Genomic DNA, 20,239 nt, shown 5'->3' with positions numbered 1-20,239 from the left:
AACACGGGGGGGGGGGGGGGGCACAGTCTCAGGATAAGGGGCTGATCATTTAGGACTGAGATGAGGAGAACTTACTTAACTCAAATGGGTTGTGGATCTTTGAAATTCTCTACCCCAGAGGGCTGCGGATGCTCCATAGTTGAATACATTTAAGGTTGGGATAGACAGATTTTTAATTCCCTGAGGGACCAAGGGATATGGGGAATGACAGCAAAATGAAGTTGAAGCACAAGATCAGCCATGAGCGTATTGAATGGTGGAGCAGGCTTAACGGCTGGTGTACTCCTGCTCCTATTTCTTGTGTTCTAGCAGATTACTCACCTAACTTGTTTTATCTATGTGAAAGAGACTGTGCACAATATTTAAAATGACTTCACCTTATAAATAGTTTCTGCATCACTGTGTGGAGTATGCAATACCCACACATTTTATCCTGGTGATAACCACCTATTCTTGAGAAAGTTACTACTTTGGATTGTAGCCATCAAGCTAAAGCTAGAGTACTCCTGCCTAGCCTTTATTAAAAAAATATAAAGGGGAGCTCCATGTAGTGAGAAATATATTTAGCTTGAGACCTGTGATATTTACAAGTGATTTGTATGACTCAATAGCTTCTCATTATGACCAAAGCATTACTCAAAAAGTTGACATTTCCACAAGCAGTTTGCAGTGACATGTGTACACAAATGCTTACTTCACAGTTACACTATGCTTTTCAGGTCATCTGGAATTTCAATATTATTTCAGAAAGTGGATTTATTTTCAGAATACTCCAATTTTCATGCTCCATTAAATATACACACAATGCCTTGATCTATACAAATTCACATGCCATAACCCTATGTGCATCCATTTAATGTTGCCTGGCCAGTACATCAATTGCATTTGCATCTTTCATCAATGCATCTGATAATAAATTCCTTCTCATTCCACATCAACCACCTGATGATTTCTGTTCCTTCCCCCATATCAACTCATTGTGCCATTATTAGGGAGTAAATTCTTTAACTACAACAATAAATACCTGTATCGGTGTCCCAGACAGAATCAGCCTGTAGCTTGCAGTTAGCTGTTTAACTGCCTTTGACAGTTTTGTCTTGCCGTTTTTGATGACATGACCTTCATCAAGAATACAATAGCTCCATTTGATATTTCTGAAAACAAAGGAAAATCAATGCTTCATGCTAAGTATTTATTTCTGCTGAAATAAAGGCTGATGAAAACAAATTCAATTTTAAATAGCTAAATATGCCAAACACACAACTTAATGAAGGTAAAACATAATATTTGCTGTTGAGAGTAAGGACAAGCATATACCCACTTGAAAAAGTCAATGTCATTTCGAACAACATCATATGATGCGACAACAAGGTTGTGCTTTTTCACAAGGTGCTGCAGCCTGAAACACAAGATACATTGCAAAACACATTAACACATGTTGTATAATGCATTCTTTGAACTACAATGCAATGTTAGTTCACTTAGAGCAGGAAATTCTTGGTCATTGTACTCAGTAATCCACAAAAGACATTAAACCTCATCTGTGTTGAGAGTTGATTCTAAAATCTTGCCTCAGCAACTGAATCTATGAAGGTGAATTAAACAGAATTGATCACTTAGGGCAGAATTTTCTGAGCCTGCCAGTGGTGGGCGTGATAGGAGATGTGCGTGGAAAATATAGTGCGACCTGCTTCACGGCGGCGTGAAGGCAGGTCACAATCGTCCGCTCAGCCCGCCCACAGTGGACTGCGGTTCCCGCCATCAGTCGGCAGGGAGCTAATTGTAATACATTAGCATATAATTCAAAGGCCACCCCGCCAGGCTCTTGGAACCTCGCCGTATTGTCCGTCTACGTCGGTGGGAAAGCACGCTGACACGTTTCACAACAGCATACAGAGGTGACGTGCACTTGGCGGCCTTCACTTTGGGGGAACAGAGGTGAGTGGGCAACAGCACTCTCCACAGCTCGCCCGTTGTTTATAGGCCTCAAGGGCACCAGGGGCAACTGATGCCTGACCCCAGAGGGAACTGCTGGGTGTGTCAAGCGCTGCCCTGGCGCTGCATCGTGCGCACAGGCAATCGAGGTGGGGGACAGAGTAAGTGAGGGGAGTAGCCACACATTAAGGACATCTGTATAAAATGACCATGCCTCTGCAATTAAGACGGATCTGACGCAGCCACAGTGATATGATTAGGGTCAGGCTCCTAGCCTGCCCGGCCATGCGAGTAATGTGGAGGCACCAAAGGGCCACCAAGCGCTCCATACCTTACCCCCCACCACAAAGCACAGGCTTTGAGTCTACCACCACTTTACTGGACTGCAGAGCAGTTGGACTGCACACGTTGTACAATCTCCTCACCAACGCTGGCCATATAGCTCACTGCTGGAGGAGCTCACAGCCCCTTGCAATCTCAGCATCCCAGTTTGGACCAATGTTCCCCATGTCGCAGGTTGACAAGGCAGCCACGCAGCGCACTCATCTCTGGCCATCCGAGGGGTGACCAGCACTCTCTGGGAAGCATTAAGGGTCGATCACACAGGGCCAGGAAAGGGGCTAAGTACAGCCACGATAACCACGCCTCTCACTCTTTCATGCTGCAGGAGGACCATGTCAGGATCATGGATCCTGGTGACCATGCTGTGTGCCTGATGGCCTACAGAGACCGTAGAAAATGGAGGAGAGAGTGACTGAGGCACCTGGCCTTGCAAAGGCAGGAGCAGCAACCTCATGAAGAAGGGGCAGCATGGGCTCCCACACACGCTGCCCAGGAGCAACAGCGAGCCATGGCTGGTCAGCACCTAGCGCCACCCAGGATCTATAGATGCCAAGTGCCATACCTGCAGGTGATTGAGGACCAGTGTCGCCGATGACTGTGCATAACTAGGCGCCTGGTGGCTCACATCTGCCACTTACTGCAGGACTTGGAGCCAAGGTGTTATGGAAGGCATCCACTGCCAGTGGCTGTGAAAGTGACCACGGCGCTCGATTTCTATGCCAGTGGCTCCTTTCAGGGCTCCATAGGTGACCTCTGTGGGATTTCACAATCCGCCACCCACAAATGCAACCATGAGGTCACAGATGCCATCTTCTCCATGGCACACAACTTTGTGCATTTTGCCCAGGACCGGAACAGCCAGGATGCAAGGGCCATTGGATTCGTTCTGATCTCACAATTCCCACAGGTGCAGGGTGCAATTGACTGCACTCATGTGGTGCTCAGGTCTCCGTCGCTACCCTCAGTGGACTTCATCAACCACAAGGGCTTCCATTCACTGATCGTGCAGCTGGTATGCGACCACCAGAAACACATCCTGCAGGTATGCACATGGTTTCCAGGGAGTGTGCATGACACCTACATCCTGAGTCGCTCGCAGATCCCTGCAGTCTTCCAGGGTCCACAGAGGTTGCAGGGTTGGCTCCCTGGGGACAAGGGCTACCCGCAGAGGCCGTGGCTGATGACACCCGTGTGGTGGCCTCAGACTGCAGCAGAGCGACGCTATAATGAGGCTCAAGCAGCAGCTTGCAACTTGGTGGAGCAGGTCATTGGGATGCTAAAGATGTGATTCTGGTGCCTGAACTGGTCTGGTGGAGCCCTGCAATACAGTCCGCAGAGGGTGTCATCTGTTATCATCTGCTACGCCCTGTACCAGCTGGCTTTGCAACAGGGAGAGGAGCTGGCTGAGGAGGAGATGGAGGAGCTACACGTGTCCTCCAATGAGGAGGACGTCGAGGGTGCGGGGGTCCTTGGTGGTGACAATGATGAGAATGAGGCTCTTGCATTGGCTAGTTGAGACAGGTGCACTTGGGAGGCCCTCACTGCTGCCAGGTTTGTGGAGGATGATGACGACATTCAGTGAGGTGTCCCTGTAGATCCTCACATTGCAGTTGTGAACGTTTGACTCAAGTCTGGCTTATCGCAGCGCCAATACCCTCTGTGAGAATGCTCCTGTCATGGAGATGCAGTGGAGGTCCTAATAGTTGTTTGATCGAAGGAAGAAGATGACAACATGCAGTAAGGACACTCCATAGATCTTCACAATAGCCAGACAGGAGTCAGACATTCTCGGAGGCTGAGGACAGCTCGCTTGCACTCCATGGCCAGGGTGCTCCATCATCAGGGCCATCTCAGAGACGCAGGCGTGAAACTTTAGCCACATCTGATGTAGTCCGCCTTCAGCACCTCAGCCCTTCAGGAGTAGTGCATAGCATCACTGGTCACAGATGCTGGTATGTTGGGGGCCGGCTCCACCTTAAAGATGCGGAGAGCACACAGGGAGTACGAGAGAAATCTCTGGCACCTGTCCACTACATTCTGGCTGCAATGACCAGCACCGCCGAGGTGCAGGCATCAGTAATGTTTCCAGGGATTGTGAGGCTGTACAGAGCACAGGCAAGAGGCTCTGGACTCAGACGATTGCCTTTTATCTTGTACAGAAAGGTTTCACATCTGAGTGACAAGAACACTGCTCATCAGAGCAAGGAGCCACAGGCAGGGTGACATTCTTAGGAGTTTATTGACAATAACGAACAGTATGTACAAGTGATCAACACCCATGGCCAGGCTGTGCAACTACTTTTACCTAACTTTCCTAACCCTGTCGCTACATCTTGGTGCTCCCTGGACATCCACAGCACAGGTGGAGGCAGCCTGCTAACTGTGACGCCCTATTACTTTGGTGGGTGTCCTCTGGAGGGCCGAGACTTGGAGGACCCCCGCCTGCTTTCTGGTATGTGGCAGTGGTACCCTCCTCGGCCTGTGAAGCTGGATCTGTGGTCACAGGAAGATAGGATTCGGATGGGTCGGTCACTCCCAGAGTCACCTGGTAGGATGGCCCCGGAGCATGCACCTGCTCATCCTCCTCCCTATGGGTGCCCAAGGGCGCCTGGCTGGCTCTGTAAGTGGAAGGGGTAGCTGGAGTGAGATCGAGCTGCCCAGCACCCCTCTTGCGTACAAACTGTTGGAGGCCAACTATGGCATCAGCGATGGCGTTAAGCCTGTGCAGCTGTGGAGTGACGTCCCTGGATCAAGGTCTCCTTGGCAGCCACCATCCTGCCACTGTTGACCTTGGTGCATTGCAATGCCAGCACTATCACCTCGTGCCTTGCAATCTAAGGAGTGCAACGGACATCCCTTCCTGTTGTTCCCTAGCTTGCCTTTGCAGCTCCAGCAACTGTGACATGATCAAGTCCAGAGGGTCGTCATCTGTTTTGGACTTAGCAATGTTCTGGCCTCTAGCAATCCTCCGAGTGCCAGCGACCTGGGAAGTCCCTGCCTCCACCTGCTGTGGATCAGAAAGTGCGATGTGCTCACCAGATTGTGATCCCAAGGCTACTCTAAAGCTAGGTCCCACTGAGGAGTATATTTCTGCGCTGGTGGAGGGTGTGGGTGAGCACTGTGATGGGACGTCAGGGAGGGTGCCTCCAGATTCCTCTTCAGAGGTTTCTTTGGAGCTTGATTGGAGGCCTTGGGTCATGGACTCTGTCAGCTGTTTGGCAGATGTGACTGCAAAAGCAAGGGGAGATATTTAGTGCATGGCAGTGGCCTGTGAAACAGGACATCACTAACGGCATGGTTGTCTGATGGATGTTGCACTGCTGGATCCTCACTTAGTAGAGCAGCGCCGACCTCACCACCAGCACAGGACCAGTCCCGGTCATCGCTGGCCAGCTGGATGGCTCTGTTTTTGAATTCTGTCAGAGCTTTGATTTCTGGCATCCCTCCACCTGTCTGTGACCTTTCCCTCCTGTTGTGAGCCATATTGTCCTGCATGGATAGAGATGGGGAGAGTGTATCAGGACGCCTGCCAAGCCAGATGATAAGTATGCCTGGCCTGTGTGGGTGGTGAGTGGTCCCATGGGCGGGATGAGAACAATGACGGTGTGTGTGAGAAAGAGTGAATGGTGACGTCCCTTGCAGTGGTAGTGAATGAGGGCCCTCTGGATGTGTGATGGGTTTTGAGAGTGAGACAGTCGGGACTGATGAAAAGAGTGACTTACCCTGACGGAATGGAGGAGATCATTCATCCTTTTGCGGCATTTGGGTGGCTGTCCTTCTCTGCAGGGCATTTACGCTGGCCATCGCTGCCACCGCCTCCCAGGCTGGGTTGGTGACATTGCTACCCACCCTGCGGCCAGAGTGGGGTTAGAACAAATCCCGCTGGGCCTCCATGGCATCCAGCAGTTGCTCAAAGGACCCACTGTTGAAGCGGTGGGCTGCAATCTTTTTGCCTTTGCTGGCCATGTCTCCCGGACACCAGTGGTGAGCTCTTAGTGATGAGTACGTTGCTGGCGGCTGCCTGTAAAGATGGCGGCCGGCACGATGCAATAGCGAGGTGATGTCGAGCGGGGAAATGAGAGCCCATCTGCCATGGAAATGGCGTGTTTCTCGTGAATGCATAAATAATGAGCTAGGCTCAGGAAGATACGGCATGAAAATCCGCCATTTTCTTTGGTGGGTAGGACTCCATTTTACTCACCCACTACCGCAATTAGTGCAATTCTGGGAAAATTCCGCCCTTACAATCCTGGTAGCTCTATGAGTTTTTAAAAATCATGCACGTGCAAATCAGAAGGTGAAGAAATACAGAATAAGGGAATCAGCAAAACTTCTCAACATCGGTTGTGGTGAATAAAAGCAAGATGAAATGTGTCAGAAGATAGTTCTTGCCACTGATTTATACAAACATGTGTTCAACTCAGAATGAAACCTAAATCATAAGTTTTGCTTTGCTCACATCAGATTTGGAATGCATAATTAAATTGAATATAGCAAATTTGTGGTTAGCATTTTTGTGTAGATAACAAATTTGTCACTCCAAAGACATTATATGAATCAATAATCACTACAGCTCAGGTTTTGAACCATAAAAACTCAAAACTTACCTAGCCCTCTCAGTGGGGGGTCCTGTATAGTGCAATGGATGCAATATTTCTTTAGAACAGAATTTCCCGACTTCATCTATCCAATGGCCTGTTAGTGTTGGAGGACATACAACTAAAGAAGGTAGAGGTGAACAGCGTTCTGCCTGAGTTTTAGTATATTCCTGAGCCCTGTGGAAATACAGAAGTTGGTCACCACACTACTAGTTTTTCAACAAGTGAACAACAGGATTTTACCAAAGATATAGTGAATGATTTCCATAATATTACCTGAGGTAATGGTCTCCTGCAAGAATGCATATAGATTGCAAAGTTTTTCCCAGTCCCATATCGTCACACAGTATACCATGGAGCTTGTATTTGTTCAGAAATGCCAACCAGTTTACACCATCCTTCAAAGACAAAACATTTATTTAAAATACAAATAAATATTCTGGCTTTTGACTTCTACTAATTTAAGATTCAAACGGTATTAGATAACACAAGTTCATAGCCCAAAATCCAAAGTGTGTAGAATTTCATTAGCTCTAGAAATACATATTATGTGAATTGTTTAAAGCAACCCCATAAGAACTTCATTCTCACGAATAATCATTTGATGATTATAGAGATTACCTACCTGCTGATACTTTCTAAGTTCAGCTTTGATAGAAACAGGAATTTTGTAATTTTCCAACTTTGTCCCATCTAATAACTGTTCCAAAAAGTGGCGCTCCCTTGCTTTCTGTTTAATTAATTCTTCTGACATATGTGGAGGATCCGGAATGCCAGCCTACAAAATTGAATGTGGTTTAGAATTAGTATTTTGCATACCATAATGGAACTAAAGTTGCAAAGATGTCATTCCTTCAGAGTCCCATAGAGAAAAGGTCAGTAAATACCCATAAAAAGTCATGGGAAAGATTAGCATTTACACTAAAAATGCACAAACGATACAAATGCATTTCTACTTTGTACATTATGCGTAATGTATGATAGATTTGGGGAACCATGAATTTAAACTTGTAATTATCTGAGCTGAATCTTGAAACAAATTGCGTGCAAATTCAGTGCCCAGGGTTAAACTCTGACTCTCATCTCTGGGATCAGAGCTCAATCAATTCATGACGTAGAAGCTTCATGTCTGCTAGCTGCAACAATCCTACCAAGTTGTCAACCACGGCTCAGTGGGATCATTTTTGCTTCAGAGTCAGAAGATCTTGGATTCCAGAGACAATGGGTGGGATTTCCCAGTCCCCCCCACCAGGATTGTCCGGCCCCATTGTAAGTCAATGGACTTTTGGCTGGGCCGCCGAATATCCTGTGGTGGATCCCGCCATGACAGGGCCTTAAAATCCTGCCCAATAGCACATATTGTTGGGTTGATCCTTCAGAGTAGTACTGAAAGAAATTCTTGCTGGTGTCCTGGTCAACCTCACTAGATCATTATCTCATTGCTGGATGTGGGACCTTGCTGTGCACAAATTGAGCTTCCTAAAGGTCATCACATATTTCAATACTTTTGACACTTCCGTTACCCTTCCCAACTCTGGAACAAAAGGCAAACATTTCATTAATGTAAAATGAGCATTTTCAGGAAAATGGAGATAGAGAGAAGTTATGCTAAACTCAAATCTAATCTTGGTTGCATCATACTTGGAGTACTTTGTACAGCTCTAGATGCCCTATTATAAAAAGGATATTGGGGCACTTGAAAGGTTACAAAAAAGATTGACAAGGCTGATATCATAACTGTGCAGTTACATCCATCCAGAAAGGATTGAACCAGGCTGAGTCCCTTTTCCCTTGAAAAGTGAAGGCAGAGGTGGGGCCAAAAGAGGTTGTCAAAATTTTTCATAATTTTGAAGGAGTGTGTTTCCACTTGTGAGGAAGAGCAAAACTAGAGGCCATCAATATAGCCCCCAAGCTACCAAGAAATAAGAAATCAAAAAATAACTCCTTTACGCAGAGAGGGCAAGAATGTGGAACTTACTATCGCAGGGAGTAGTTGAGGCAAATAGTATAGGTGCTTAGAGGAATTTACATAAGCCCATCAGGGAGAAAGGATTGGAGGGTCATACAGACAAGAAGGATGGGATGAGGCTCAAGCAGAGCATAAACACTACCATGGACTGGTTGGGATGAAAGGCATGTTTTCTGTTGTACCTATAATGTTTTATGGAATTGCCTTATAGAAGAAAATTCATATGGTTAGCATAAGGCAAATTACAACATGGCTTAAAAGTTTGAGCGAGTCCTCATGGTACTGTGATGGTGTTTGCACCATTTTCCTCAGCCAGAGTAATACAATGATTGGTGGCTTTATCAAAAAGTAGGAAGGCACGAAAACCTTGGGCCATTTATAGACATCTTCTAGCTACTGATTTGAAAAGTAACAGTGAATGTTGTAAGCAATCTTTAAGAAAGTAGTCTTCACACAAACAAAATACTACAAGTAAATGTTCCAAATAATATTCTGGTGCTTTGTAGGAAAGAATGGGTTGCAATACAATTAATTCTCTTTTATACAAAACATTCTAGAAAAGGCAACATTACGAGACTGCAAAACACTTTAGAAAATGGTTACTGCCAAGAAATCTGTGTAAACCACTCTCTCAATGGATCAACGTCTCTGCTGGTTGTGAATATAATGAGTTTTAGCACTTCCAACTTAGTATCTAGTGGGCATAACCCCAAAGTAAAAAAACTGGTCCACCAATTTTGCAAAAGAGATCCATGAGGATGACCGGTGTGAGAAATGGAAATATTCATATTGGTACATCAAGTAGTACTCTCAAGACTGGGGTTATAGCTAACTTATATTTGTTGGTTCAACACAAACAGAATTTTACTTTCAATCTAGTCATACTATGACTGAAATTGGAGAACGTGGCACCAGCACTGGGTTCTAAGATTGAAAAAATATTCTATTCCACAACATTAAATCTTGCACGTTGTATGATTTAAAATCTGCCCCATTCTGCAAAATATCATGAAACAAAAACAGAAAATGCTGGAAAAACTCAGCAAGTCTGACAGCATCTGTGGAGAGAGAAAAACAAAGTTAACATTTCAAGTCCGTATGACCCTTCTTCAGAGCTGAAGTGAAGTGGAAACGTAATTAAATTTACTGCAAAATATCATGTTGTATATGTAAGATGCTTGATCACCAATTCATTCTACCTCCCCCTTCCCCTTTCAATTCTGGTCACTGCAGATATATTTTTGCATATATTGTGCATTAGCACATCCTTTAGATAATATCACCACCGTCAACATCCCTTTGTCCTTTTGTCTATAACATCTTTGGCAGTCTCTTCTTGGCCTCCACCTATCACTGGCCCCCTATCGAGCTCTCCTGTCCCACCCCCTTCTACCAGCTTATATTTCATCTCGTTTCTAGATGTCTTAGTTCTGATGAAGGGTCATACGGACTCGAAATGTCAACTGTATCCCTCTCCACAGATGCTGTCAGACCTGCTGAATTTTTCCAGGTATTTTTGTTCTATGCTTTTATATTTTTTATATGTTACTTCAGTAAAGTATAATCCTTATTGCAAAACCTCAATAGCATCAGCTGACAAGCGTTTGAAAAGCAAATTCTTGGTTCAATTTGTAGCCATTTGTAGTTGCAAGTGTTAACTCAGAGCAGAGCAAACATAAGAAAATGAAAGTGAAAGATTACACTATAATTTAGAGAATGTTGAAAAATAAGGCAAGTTCTGTAAATTGCAACCACTTCTCTGCTACCCAATGTGATAATCAAAATTGCAAGTTTGGTGACAAAATGCAGTTACTGACTCAAATTTCCATTAAATTAAATAAAGGTATTTTTATTCATACCAGTTAGTGTCATGATTTAATATGGCCTGAAATTGTTGAATGCATCCTTTCAACTTGTTCTGAAAAGCTTTTAAAGAGCTCAATTAATTCTAGATCATTTCTAACTCCATGCACTGAATTTTCATTCGGGGTTAGTTCAGAGTCCCGACCCTGCGGTGTGTTATAGGCATGCCCACAACCATTTTGAAATGGGGAGTCAATTAAAGGCCAGGGAGTGTCTAATCAGGGACAGTGGTGGGCTCCTGATGGAGGGTTAATGGGAAGCCCTCCAGTACTCTCCAATCATCAGCCCCAATAGCTAAGGTGGGAGCTGCCAATCTGAAGATGGAGACAGAAGGAGAATGCCAAGTAAATTATTTTGACTTTTAAAACAGACACAGCTGCCTTGTGGCCATTATGCCAGGGAGATTGTGGTATGGGGGGGGGGGGGGGGCATGGGGTTCCCTTGTGTGAGCAATCATGGGCCCCATTGTTTCCTGCCCTGAGCTCACCATGTTGGCTTGGATATGGTTGCCCGCATTGTCAACAGGAAATCTCAGTAGGCATGGGAACAGGGTCTTAATAAACTTGTTGATTAATTAATTTCCAGATAATTGGCTACCTGCTACTTGCTGGTAGGCAGCTGTTCCAACCTGACCTCTTTTAAAACGGTTTGATATTGGGACCATGGCAGAGAACTGGCACAACAGCCTGCAGCACCGAGTTGCAGGTCCGTCTGTCTCCAATCCAGACCCTGACCTTGATTGAAAATTCAGGCCTGCAACTTCTGAAACTCGTTAAGACCTCTAGATCTGAATTTTCATACTTTGTGCTTGCAGATGCTGCAAAGCACATAATGCTTCAAAAAGACAGCAAATCCTGTTCACAATAGTAAAAGCTTTTGATATAATGCAGGGCTTCCCAAACTGTGGGTCACAAACCCCAGCAGGGTCAGAAGACGAGAATTTTGGGTTGTGAGCTCCAAGGCAGCAATTGCTGCTGTGGAGCTTGGACTGAATATTAACAGCTGCAAGACCTTTTTAAATTCTTGCATTTATTTCAATAGTGGCCATGGCCTAATGGATAGATCTTGGAAGCCTGATTGCTACTGCAAAAACAATCTGTGACAAGGTAGGTACTTCTTAAAAAGAAAGTAAACCCTGCTTACCATGTTCAACCAACCACCCCAGCTGTGGACCTGGTGAAGCTACAACACATGACTACCTGCATGCCAAATAGTGAAAAGCAGCAAGTGATAGACAAAGCCAAGTGATCCCACAACCAATGGATCAGATCTAAGCTCTGCAGTCTTGCCACATCCAGTCGTGAATAGTGGAGGTCAGTTAAACCAACTAATTGGAGGAGCAGGCTCCACAAATATCCTCATTTTCAATGATGGGGGAAGCGCTGAAACATTTGCAACAATCTTCAGCCAGAAGTGTTGAGTGGATGATTTATCTCGGCCTCCTCCTGAGGTCCCCAACAAGACAGTTTTCAGCCAATTTGATTTACTCCACGTGATATCAAGAAATGGCTGAAGGCACTGGATACTGCAAAGGGCTTCACCCTAAGGTCTTGAAAGAAGTGGTTAGTGTGATTGTTGATGTATTGGTTTTAATTTTCCAAAACTCCCTAGATTCGGAGAAGGTTCCATTAGATTGGAAACTAGCAAATGTAACTCCTTTATTCAAAAAGGGAGGGAGACAGAAAGCAGGAAAGTACAGACTAGTTAGCCGAACATTTATCATAGGGAAAATGTTAGAAGCTATTATTTAAGATATTATAGTAGGGTACTTAGAAAAATTCAAGGCAATCAGACAGACTCAACATGGTTTTGTGAAAAGGAAATCATGTTTAATCAATTTATTGGAGTTCTTTGAAGGAGTCACATGTGCTATGGATAAAGGGGAATCTGTGGATGTACTGTACTCAAATTTCCAGATTGCATCTGATAAAGTGCCACATCAAAGGTTATTGCGGAAAGTAAAAGCTAATGGTATAGGAGTAACATATTGGAATGGATAGAAGATTGGCTAGCTAAGAGGAAGCAGAGTTGACATAAATGGCTCTTTTTCTGGTTGGCAGGATGTGACCGGTGGTGTGCCACAGGGATCAGTGCTGGGGTCTCAATTTTTTTTACAATTTATATAAATGACTTGGATGAAGGGACCTTGGATGAAAGGAGTGGTTGCTAACTTTGCTGATGACACAAAGATGAATAGGAAAGTAAATTGTGAACAGGACATGAGACTACAAAGGGACATAGAAAGGTTAAGTGACTGGGCAAAGGTTTGGCAAATGGAGTATAATGTGGGCAAATGTGAAATTGTCCATTTTGGCAGGAAGAATAAAAAGGAAGATTATCTAAATGGTGAGAGATTACAGAGCTCTGAGATTCAGAGGGATCTGGGTGTCCTAGTGCATGAATCACAAAAGGCTAGTATGCAGGTACAGCAAGTTATTAGGAAAGCTAACAGAATGTTAGGGGAATTGATTACAAAAGTAGGCAGGCTATGCTTCAGTTGCACAGGGCACTGGTGAAACCACATCTGGAGTATTATATACAGTACTGGTCTCCTTATTTAAGGAAATATGTAAATGCGTTAGAAGCAGTTCAGAGAAGGCTTACTCGACTAATACCAGGAATGGGCGTGTTGTCTTATGGGCGTGTTGAACAGGTTAGGCTTGTATCCACTGGAGTTTAGGAGAGTAGGAGGTGACTTGATTGAAACATTTAAGATCCTGAGGAGTCTTGACAGGGTGGACGTGGAGAGGGTGTTTCCTCTTGTTGGAGAATCTAGAACTAGGGACCGCTGTTTAAAAATAAGGGGTCGCTGTTCCAGACAGAGATGAGGGGGAATTTTTTCTCTCAGTGTCATGAGTCTTTGGAACTCTCTTCCTCAAAAGGCAACGGAAGCAAAGTCTTTGAATATTTTTAAGGCAGAGCTAGACAGATTCATGATTAACAAGGGGGTGAAAGGTTATTGGGGGTAGGCAGGAACGTGGGGGTTGAGTTTACAATCAGATCAGTCATGACCTTATTGAATGGTGGAGCAGGCAAAAGGGGCTGGGTGGCTTATTCCTACTCCTAATTCGTACATCCATATGCTATGGGGCTAACAACATTCCAGCAATAGTACTGAAGACTTGTGCTCCAGAAATAGCTGTGTCCTTAGCCAAGCTGTTCCAGTACAGTTACAACACTGGCATCTGCCCAGCAATGTGGAAAACTGCCCAGGCATGTCCCGTTCACAAAGAGCAGGACAAATCCAACCCAGCCAGGACTCTCAATGACCAGCCAAGTGATGGAACGGGTCATCAACAGTGCTATCAAGCGACACATTCAGAAATCATCTGCTCAATTTTGCTCAGTTTGGGTTCTGCCAGGGTCACTTCGCTCCTAACCACATTACAGCCTTGGTTCAAACATGGACAAAAGAGCTGAACTCCCAAGGTGAGGTGAGAGTGACTGCCCTTGACATCAAGGCAGCATTTGATGAGTGTGGCATCAAGGAGTCCTAGCAAAACTGGAGTCAATGGGGATCGGGGGGAAACTCTTCACTGGTTCGAGTCATACCTCGCACAAAGGAAGATGGTTGTGGTTGTTGGAGGTCAATCATCTCAATCCCAGGACATCACTGCAGGAGTTCCTTAGGGTAGTGTCCTAGGCCCAGCCATCTTCAGCTGCTTCATCAAAGACCTTCCGTCCATCATAAGGTCAGAAGTGGGGATGTTTGCTGATGATTGCGCAATGTTCAGCAACATTCATGACTCCTCAGATACTGAAACAGTCCATGCCCATATGCAGCAAGACCTGCACAACATTCAGGCTTGGGCTGACAAGTGGCAAGTAACATTCATGCCACACAAGTGCCAGACAATGACCATTTCCAACAAGAGAGAATCCAACCATCTCTTCTTCACACTCAATAACATTACCATCGCTGAATCCCCCACTATCAACATCCTCGAGGGCTTAGCATTGACCAGAAACTGAACTGGACTAGCTATATTGTGTGGCCACGAGAGCAGGTCAGAGGCTGGGAACTCTGCAGAGAGTAACTCACCTGACTCCCACAAGTCAGGAATGTGATGGAATACTCTCCACTTGCCCAGATGAATGCAGCTCCAACATCACTCAAGAAGCTCAACCCATTCAGGACAAAGCAGCCTGCCTGATTGGCATGCCATCCACTTCTGACAAACAGTGGCAGCAGTATACACCATCTACAAGATGCACTGTAGCAACTCACCAAGGTTCCTTCAACAGCACCTTCTAAACCCACGATCTCTACCACCTAGAAAGGCAGGGGCAGCAGATACATGGGAACATCACCACCACAAGTTCTCCTTTAAGTCACGCATCATCCTGACTTGGAGATATACCATTGTTCCTTCACTGTCGCTGTGTCAAAATCCTGGAGCTCCCTCCCTAACACCACTGTGGATGTACCTACACCACATGGACTGCAGCGGTTTAACAAGGTGGCTCACCACTACCTTCTCAAGGGCAGTTAAGTGCGGGCAGCAAAAATACTTGCCTAGCCAGCGATACCCATGTCCTATGAAAGAATTAAAAGCACAGTGGCTCAGTTTGCACTTGTAAAAAGGCATGCACTTACACCCAAAACTTAAAACTCTCTTTTCTCTTTACAGAAGCTGATATTCCTGTTGTATCGTTCCAGAAGTTCTTTTTCAGAATTCTGTTTCTCCCATTTGTAAAATGTCATACACGCATAGCTTAATCGCTAAGCATGTTGTTGTGCAATATACCGAAACTCAAAATAAATTCATTTGAATTTAAAGAAAAATTGCTTAAATTAATTACAAATGGACAGCTTAAATTATTTTAGGTAACAAGATTCACTGGACAGATGGACTACACTGCACCAAGGGATCATCTTTACTCTTTGCTGCGTGCAATTTGTATTGGCACCTGCCAAAAATAAAATTTTTTAGAACTTACCTCAAGTGGCATTAACCTAATCAATGTTGCAAAGCACTGGGTAGCCATAAACCGGACACTATCTGTTTGGTCACTCATCCTGCCCAGCACAGGTACCACCAGCAGGACTATGTACGGAATGATATCTACATCAAGTTGCTCCATTATACCTGTAAATTTGTGTTAAGGAAGTTTTTTTCTTCATCACCTAAAGCATCAGGTTAATTTTTTTTTAAAAAGTCGACTTCAATAATTTTTTTTTAAAAACAATATCTCCATGGATAGTCAAAATAGGTTCTGACACCCACAGTAGGAGACCTGCAGAAAACACTCATTTTTAATGTAAACAATTATGAATTTTGGGCATACCTAGTAAAATCTTCTAAAAGATTTCCTCCCCTCTAGGTGGCAACTGTTTAACATGGATTTCACTTTCATCCTAACAACTTGATGTTTTGATACACCAGTACTTAAATTTATGCTGCAAAGAGTACAAAAGAAATGTTGCTTTGTTAGCAGGTCTGGGTTGTCATTGCTTACAATGTGGAAATGATGCTCAAAGTTTTACTTACAAAGCAGAAAACAAAGGAAAATGTAATTTCTTTCTGCACTATTTATCCTATCAATTTCAAACACCTCTCTCAAATCTTCTCTTGATAATCTCTACTTGAAAGAGAACAACTTCGGCTTCTCCAGTCTAGCCACATGACTGAAATCCCGCATCCCTGGTACCATTCCAGTGAATTCCTTCTGCAACCCTGTCTAAGACATCGGCATCCCTCCTATAATGGGGTGCGCAGAATTAAACATAATACTCCAACAGAGTCCTAACCAGTGTTTCTAGAGGTTTACATAACTTCCTTGCTTTTGTACTCTATTCCTCCATTAATAAAACCAAGGATCTCATTTAACAAAAAAAGTCCACCTTCTTAACTCATCCTGCCATCATTAAATATATGGGTACATACACTTCCAGATATCCTGGGGGTCCTCCAAGAATCTATCCTTAGTCCCCTCCTATTTCTCATCTACATGCTGCCCCTTGGTGATATCATCCAAAAGCACAGCATTAGTTTTCACATGTATGCTGATGATACCCAGCTCTACCTCACGATCCACCTCTCTTGACTGCTCCGCCGTTGCTAATTTATCAAGCTGTTTATCCATCATCCTGTACCGTATGAGCAGAAATTTCCTCCAACTAATTATTAGACAGCCTGAAGCCAATGTCCTGCTCAAAACTCCATTCTGTAGCTACGAACTCTATCCCTCTCCCTGGCATCCGAGAGTAAACAAAATTGTTTGCAACCTTTGTGTCAAATTTGACCCAAATATGCACTTTCAGCCACTTATCTATGGCATCACTAAGACCGCCTATTTCTACATCCACAATATTGCCCAACTTCATCCCTGTCTCAGCTCATCGCATGCTGAAAACCTCATCCATGCTTTGTTACCTCTAGACTTGACTATTTCAACATACGCTTGACTGATATCCCACATTCCGCCCTCCATATACTTGGAGTCACCTCAAACTCTTCAGCCCATGTCTTAACTCGCACCAAGTCCTGCTCACCAATCATCCCAATGTTCAGTGACCTACACGGCCACCCCGCAGGGAAGACTTCAGAATCCAGGAATCAGAATGGGAGGGTTGAGAGGCTTCTGATCCCTGAAGCTGTTCACTCAAGTTTCTGAGCATCATGGTGGATGGGTAGTCAGGGCATGGCCTCCCCGCAGTTTCTGGGGATCGGGATGGGGCAGGAGTGGAGGCTTCTGATCCACCACTGCCTGTCGGAATTCCGTTTGCAGCACAGCACATTTAAACACTAACAGAGCAGGCAGCTGATGGAATACAGGCTTAATTACACACCATCCCTTCCACACCACTTTGACAAGATGAGTTTATTGGAAGAAAGTTGTCTTCCCAAAAGAATGGGGAAAAAAAGACAAGGGCCAGAATTTTTCCGTTGGCGATTTGGGAGCAGGGCCCGCTCGCCGAGGGGAAAATGACGCGGGATGACATCGAGAGGAACTCCCGACGTCATCCCGCCCAATTTAAATATTCAGGAAGGTGGGTGGACAGCGAAATCAGCTGTCCGCCCGCTGACCTGTCACTGGCCAATTGAGGCCATTGACAGGATAATTAACCCAATTAAAGGCCCTGCCTGTCCATCCTTAAGACTAGCGGGCAGGCCGAGAGCCCCGGAGGGCAGTAGAAAAAACATGAAACCTCATCCACTGGCGGGATGAGGTTTCATGTCCATTTTAAAAATCTTTAATAAATTTTATGTCATATTTATTAACATGTCCCATCTCATGTGACATTGTCACATGACGGGGACATGTTAATAATTTTTTTATTTTTCGATTTCTGAGGTTTTTTAAACAGTCACCAATCTCCCTGAGACAGCACTTAGTCTCAGGGAGCAGTGCGCACTTTGACAGTTGGGGAATCCCTTCCCCCACCACACAGAAAGCACAAAGCACTTCCTGTCGGGCAGCCCATTCAAAATGGCGATGGGGCCCATTTCGGCGGCAGAGTTCAGCTGCCCGCCTGCCGCCAAGCCGGTGGGGCCCACCTTCTGTCCAAGATAAATGTTAAAGAAACCAAAGGGGATAAAGAAAACTGTGGGATCCCTGAGAGATTCTGCTGCCAGTGCTGTAATATTTGCAATTTCAGGGCTGGGTATTACCGTGCATGCACCCTACTGCACATTCCCTCCTATAAAGATGGTGGCCGTGCATACAACAGTCCATGCACAGCGTTGGCAGCAAACACAGCTGAATAATCAAGGAAGAACGTACTGTACATTTTACAATAATACAGCATTCTTATATAATTAAGGATACAGGCCAATGCTTCAATTGCTCCTTCTTGTTTTGTGTTATCATCTATTGCTCCTAGCCAAGGAAGAACTTTCTCCAGAAAAATGCTCATTGTTTCCATTGTAGCTATTTTGCTCATGACACCCACACACCTAGCAGCCATGTGCCTCACTGCAGTGTATGGGTGTCGCAAACAAGTGCAAAGATGCGGAAGATGTTGCAATAGCTGAAAAGGAAAAAAAAAATGTTTCAATTGGTCCACAATATTTTAAGTTCAGAATTTAAAAGCATTTACTTTAAAAGTAAAAGGTATTGCAGTACCAAAATCATATCTAGGCATTGGGAAATCAATTTCAAAATTAAGAAACATAAGAATTAATTATTGAGCAGATCTACAAGCAACTCACCTGCTACTTTTTCAAGTTAAAGAGCTCTGTATATTATTTATTTCATAAATGCATTTTTAATCAATCTTTGTCAAAAATTAAGAAGTTCTAAAAATACAAGCTTGAATATACTGAGGGTAGTTTGATACAAGTTATTTGTAAATACATTTAAAAAAAACACTTTACATTATCTTTCAGCATAAATAACCTTTAACAAACCTGAGCATGGATATCAGAGCCCATTGCTGCTGCTGTAATTTCGAGTACCTGTAATGAGTTTACTAATTCCTGAGCAGCAACATCTCCTTTTTCAAGTACCACATTTCCATCTGTAAAAATATAAATCAGTCAATTTCTCATATAAAAACAGATTTGTATTAGAATGCAAAATATACATGATGAACTACGTACTGAAATTCTGTACATCTACATGACTTCTCAGCAGTCCAACCATTGAATCCCATAGATAAGGCAATGCTGTAGCCATTTCAGCACCAAAGTGTCTTCCTATAGTAGTAAGTGCATATTCAGCTCCTCTTCTCTGAATTAAGTTTGGTTTCTGGGTCTGCAAAACAGTTAAAAATATTGAGAAAACAAAATCGCCACATACTAATTTTATTTTTACTCAAAATTATTCATTCTTTAAAATTAAACTAACATTTTAATTGACAGCACAAGAGAAGCAAGATGATTTTCTCCACTCTAAACTTGGCCAATTGTAGTGCTGCTATTCCAGTTGAAATTAATTTAGTGCACAATTGTAGATTGAACCAAGGACTTTTCTGATCTATAAAGCTTAGTGACTCACTGGATAAATGCATTAAGCTTTACCACCCACTCAATTTCAATGGGGGTAAAATCTAGATCACAGCCATCAGTGGGAGTTGCCATCAATGGTATAGAGCACTGACAGTCAATGCAAAAATAGTAGTCAAGAAGCTTATTCACTATCTATCAATTAATAAATACAGATCCAAGTGCATGCTAGCAGGGCAAATGATTACCTTATCAGGCAACAAATACATACTTGACTAGTTTAAACTGTATAACATTTCTACTGTAATTAGGTACTTACCTCATCATGCTCACACAAACTAATCCCTGCACTCCCCTGAGGAATGTCTGCAGATGAGCCCTTGAGTGCTTTAGGCGTTGGTCCCCGCCTACTGGTTAGAGCAAAAGCAGCTTGCTGATGCCTATAAAGTGTGATGATTCCCCTAGTCTTATTTACTGTGTGATGCATTCCATCTTTTTCAGAATTTGGTCCTTAGAAGAAACCATACAATGGATTAGTCAATATTCCTTGTACTGAAATAGATTTTAAATAGGTTAAAAGGCTAAATCTAAATTATCAGCATAAATAATATTAATTTGTTTAGGGTTTAAAAACACTTGCA

The 20,239-nt window shown here is 43.9% G+C and overlaps 1 protein-coding gene across 4 annotated transcripts in view; it reads right to left on the bottom strand.

The window, feature by feature from the left end:
* The window catches only part of btaf1 (BTAF1 RNA polymerase II, B-TFIID transcription factor-associated), a 116,645-nt gene that overhangs the window by 17,355 nt on the left and 79,051 nt on the right, over window positions 1–20,239 (bottom strand). For all 4 annotated transcript variants that reach the window (XM_041209779.1, XM_041209781.1, XM_041209780.1 and 1 more), the window contains 10 exons: window positions 19,918–20,108; window positions 19,254–19,407; window positions 19,062–19,171; window positions 18,481–18,682; window positions 15,649–15,797; window positions 7,501–7,653; window positions 7,152–7,273; window positions 6,885–7,052; window positions 1,322–1,399; window positions 1,025–1,154 (listed from right to left, as the gene is read on the bottom strand). In XM_041209779.1, the coding sequence (XP_041065713.1) occupies window positions 1,025–1,154; window positions 1,322–1,399; window positions 6,885–7,052; window positions 7,152–7,273; window positions 7,501–7,653; window positions 15,649–15,797; window positions 18,481–18,682; window positions 19,062–19,171; window positions 19,254–19,407; window positions 19,918–20,108 (1,457 nt within the window). The remainder of the gene's footprint in view (window positions 1–1,024; window positions 1,155–1,321; window positions 1,400–6,884; window positions 7,053–7,151; window positions 7,274–7,500; window positions 7,654–15,648; window positions 15,798–18,480; window positions 18,683–19,061; window positions 19,172–19,253; window positions 19,408–19,917; window positions 20,109–20,239) is intronic.

Source organism: Carcharodon carcharias, chromosome 17, assembly GCF_017639515.1.
Source record: "Carcharodon carcharias isolate sCarCar2 chromosome 17, sCarCar2.pri, whole genome shotgun sequence".
NCBI lineage: Eukaryota > Metazoa > Chordata > Chondrichthyes > Lamniformes > Lamnidae > Carcharodon > Carcharodon carcharias.
Note: the sequence above shows the minus strand (reverse complement) of the source record. Positions and strands in the feature narration are given on the sequence as shown.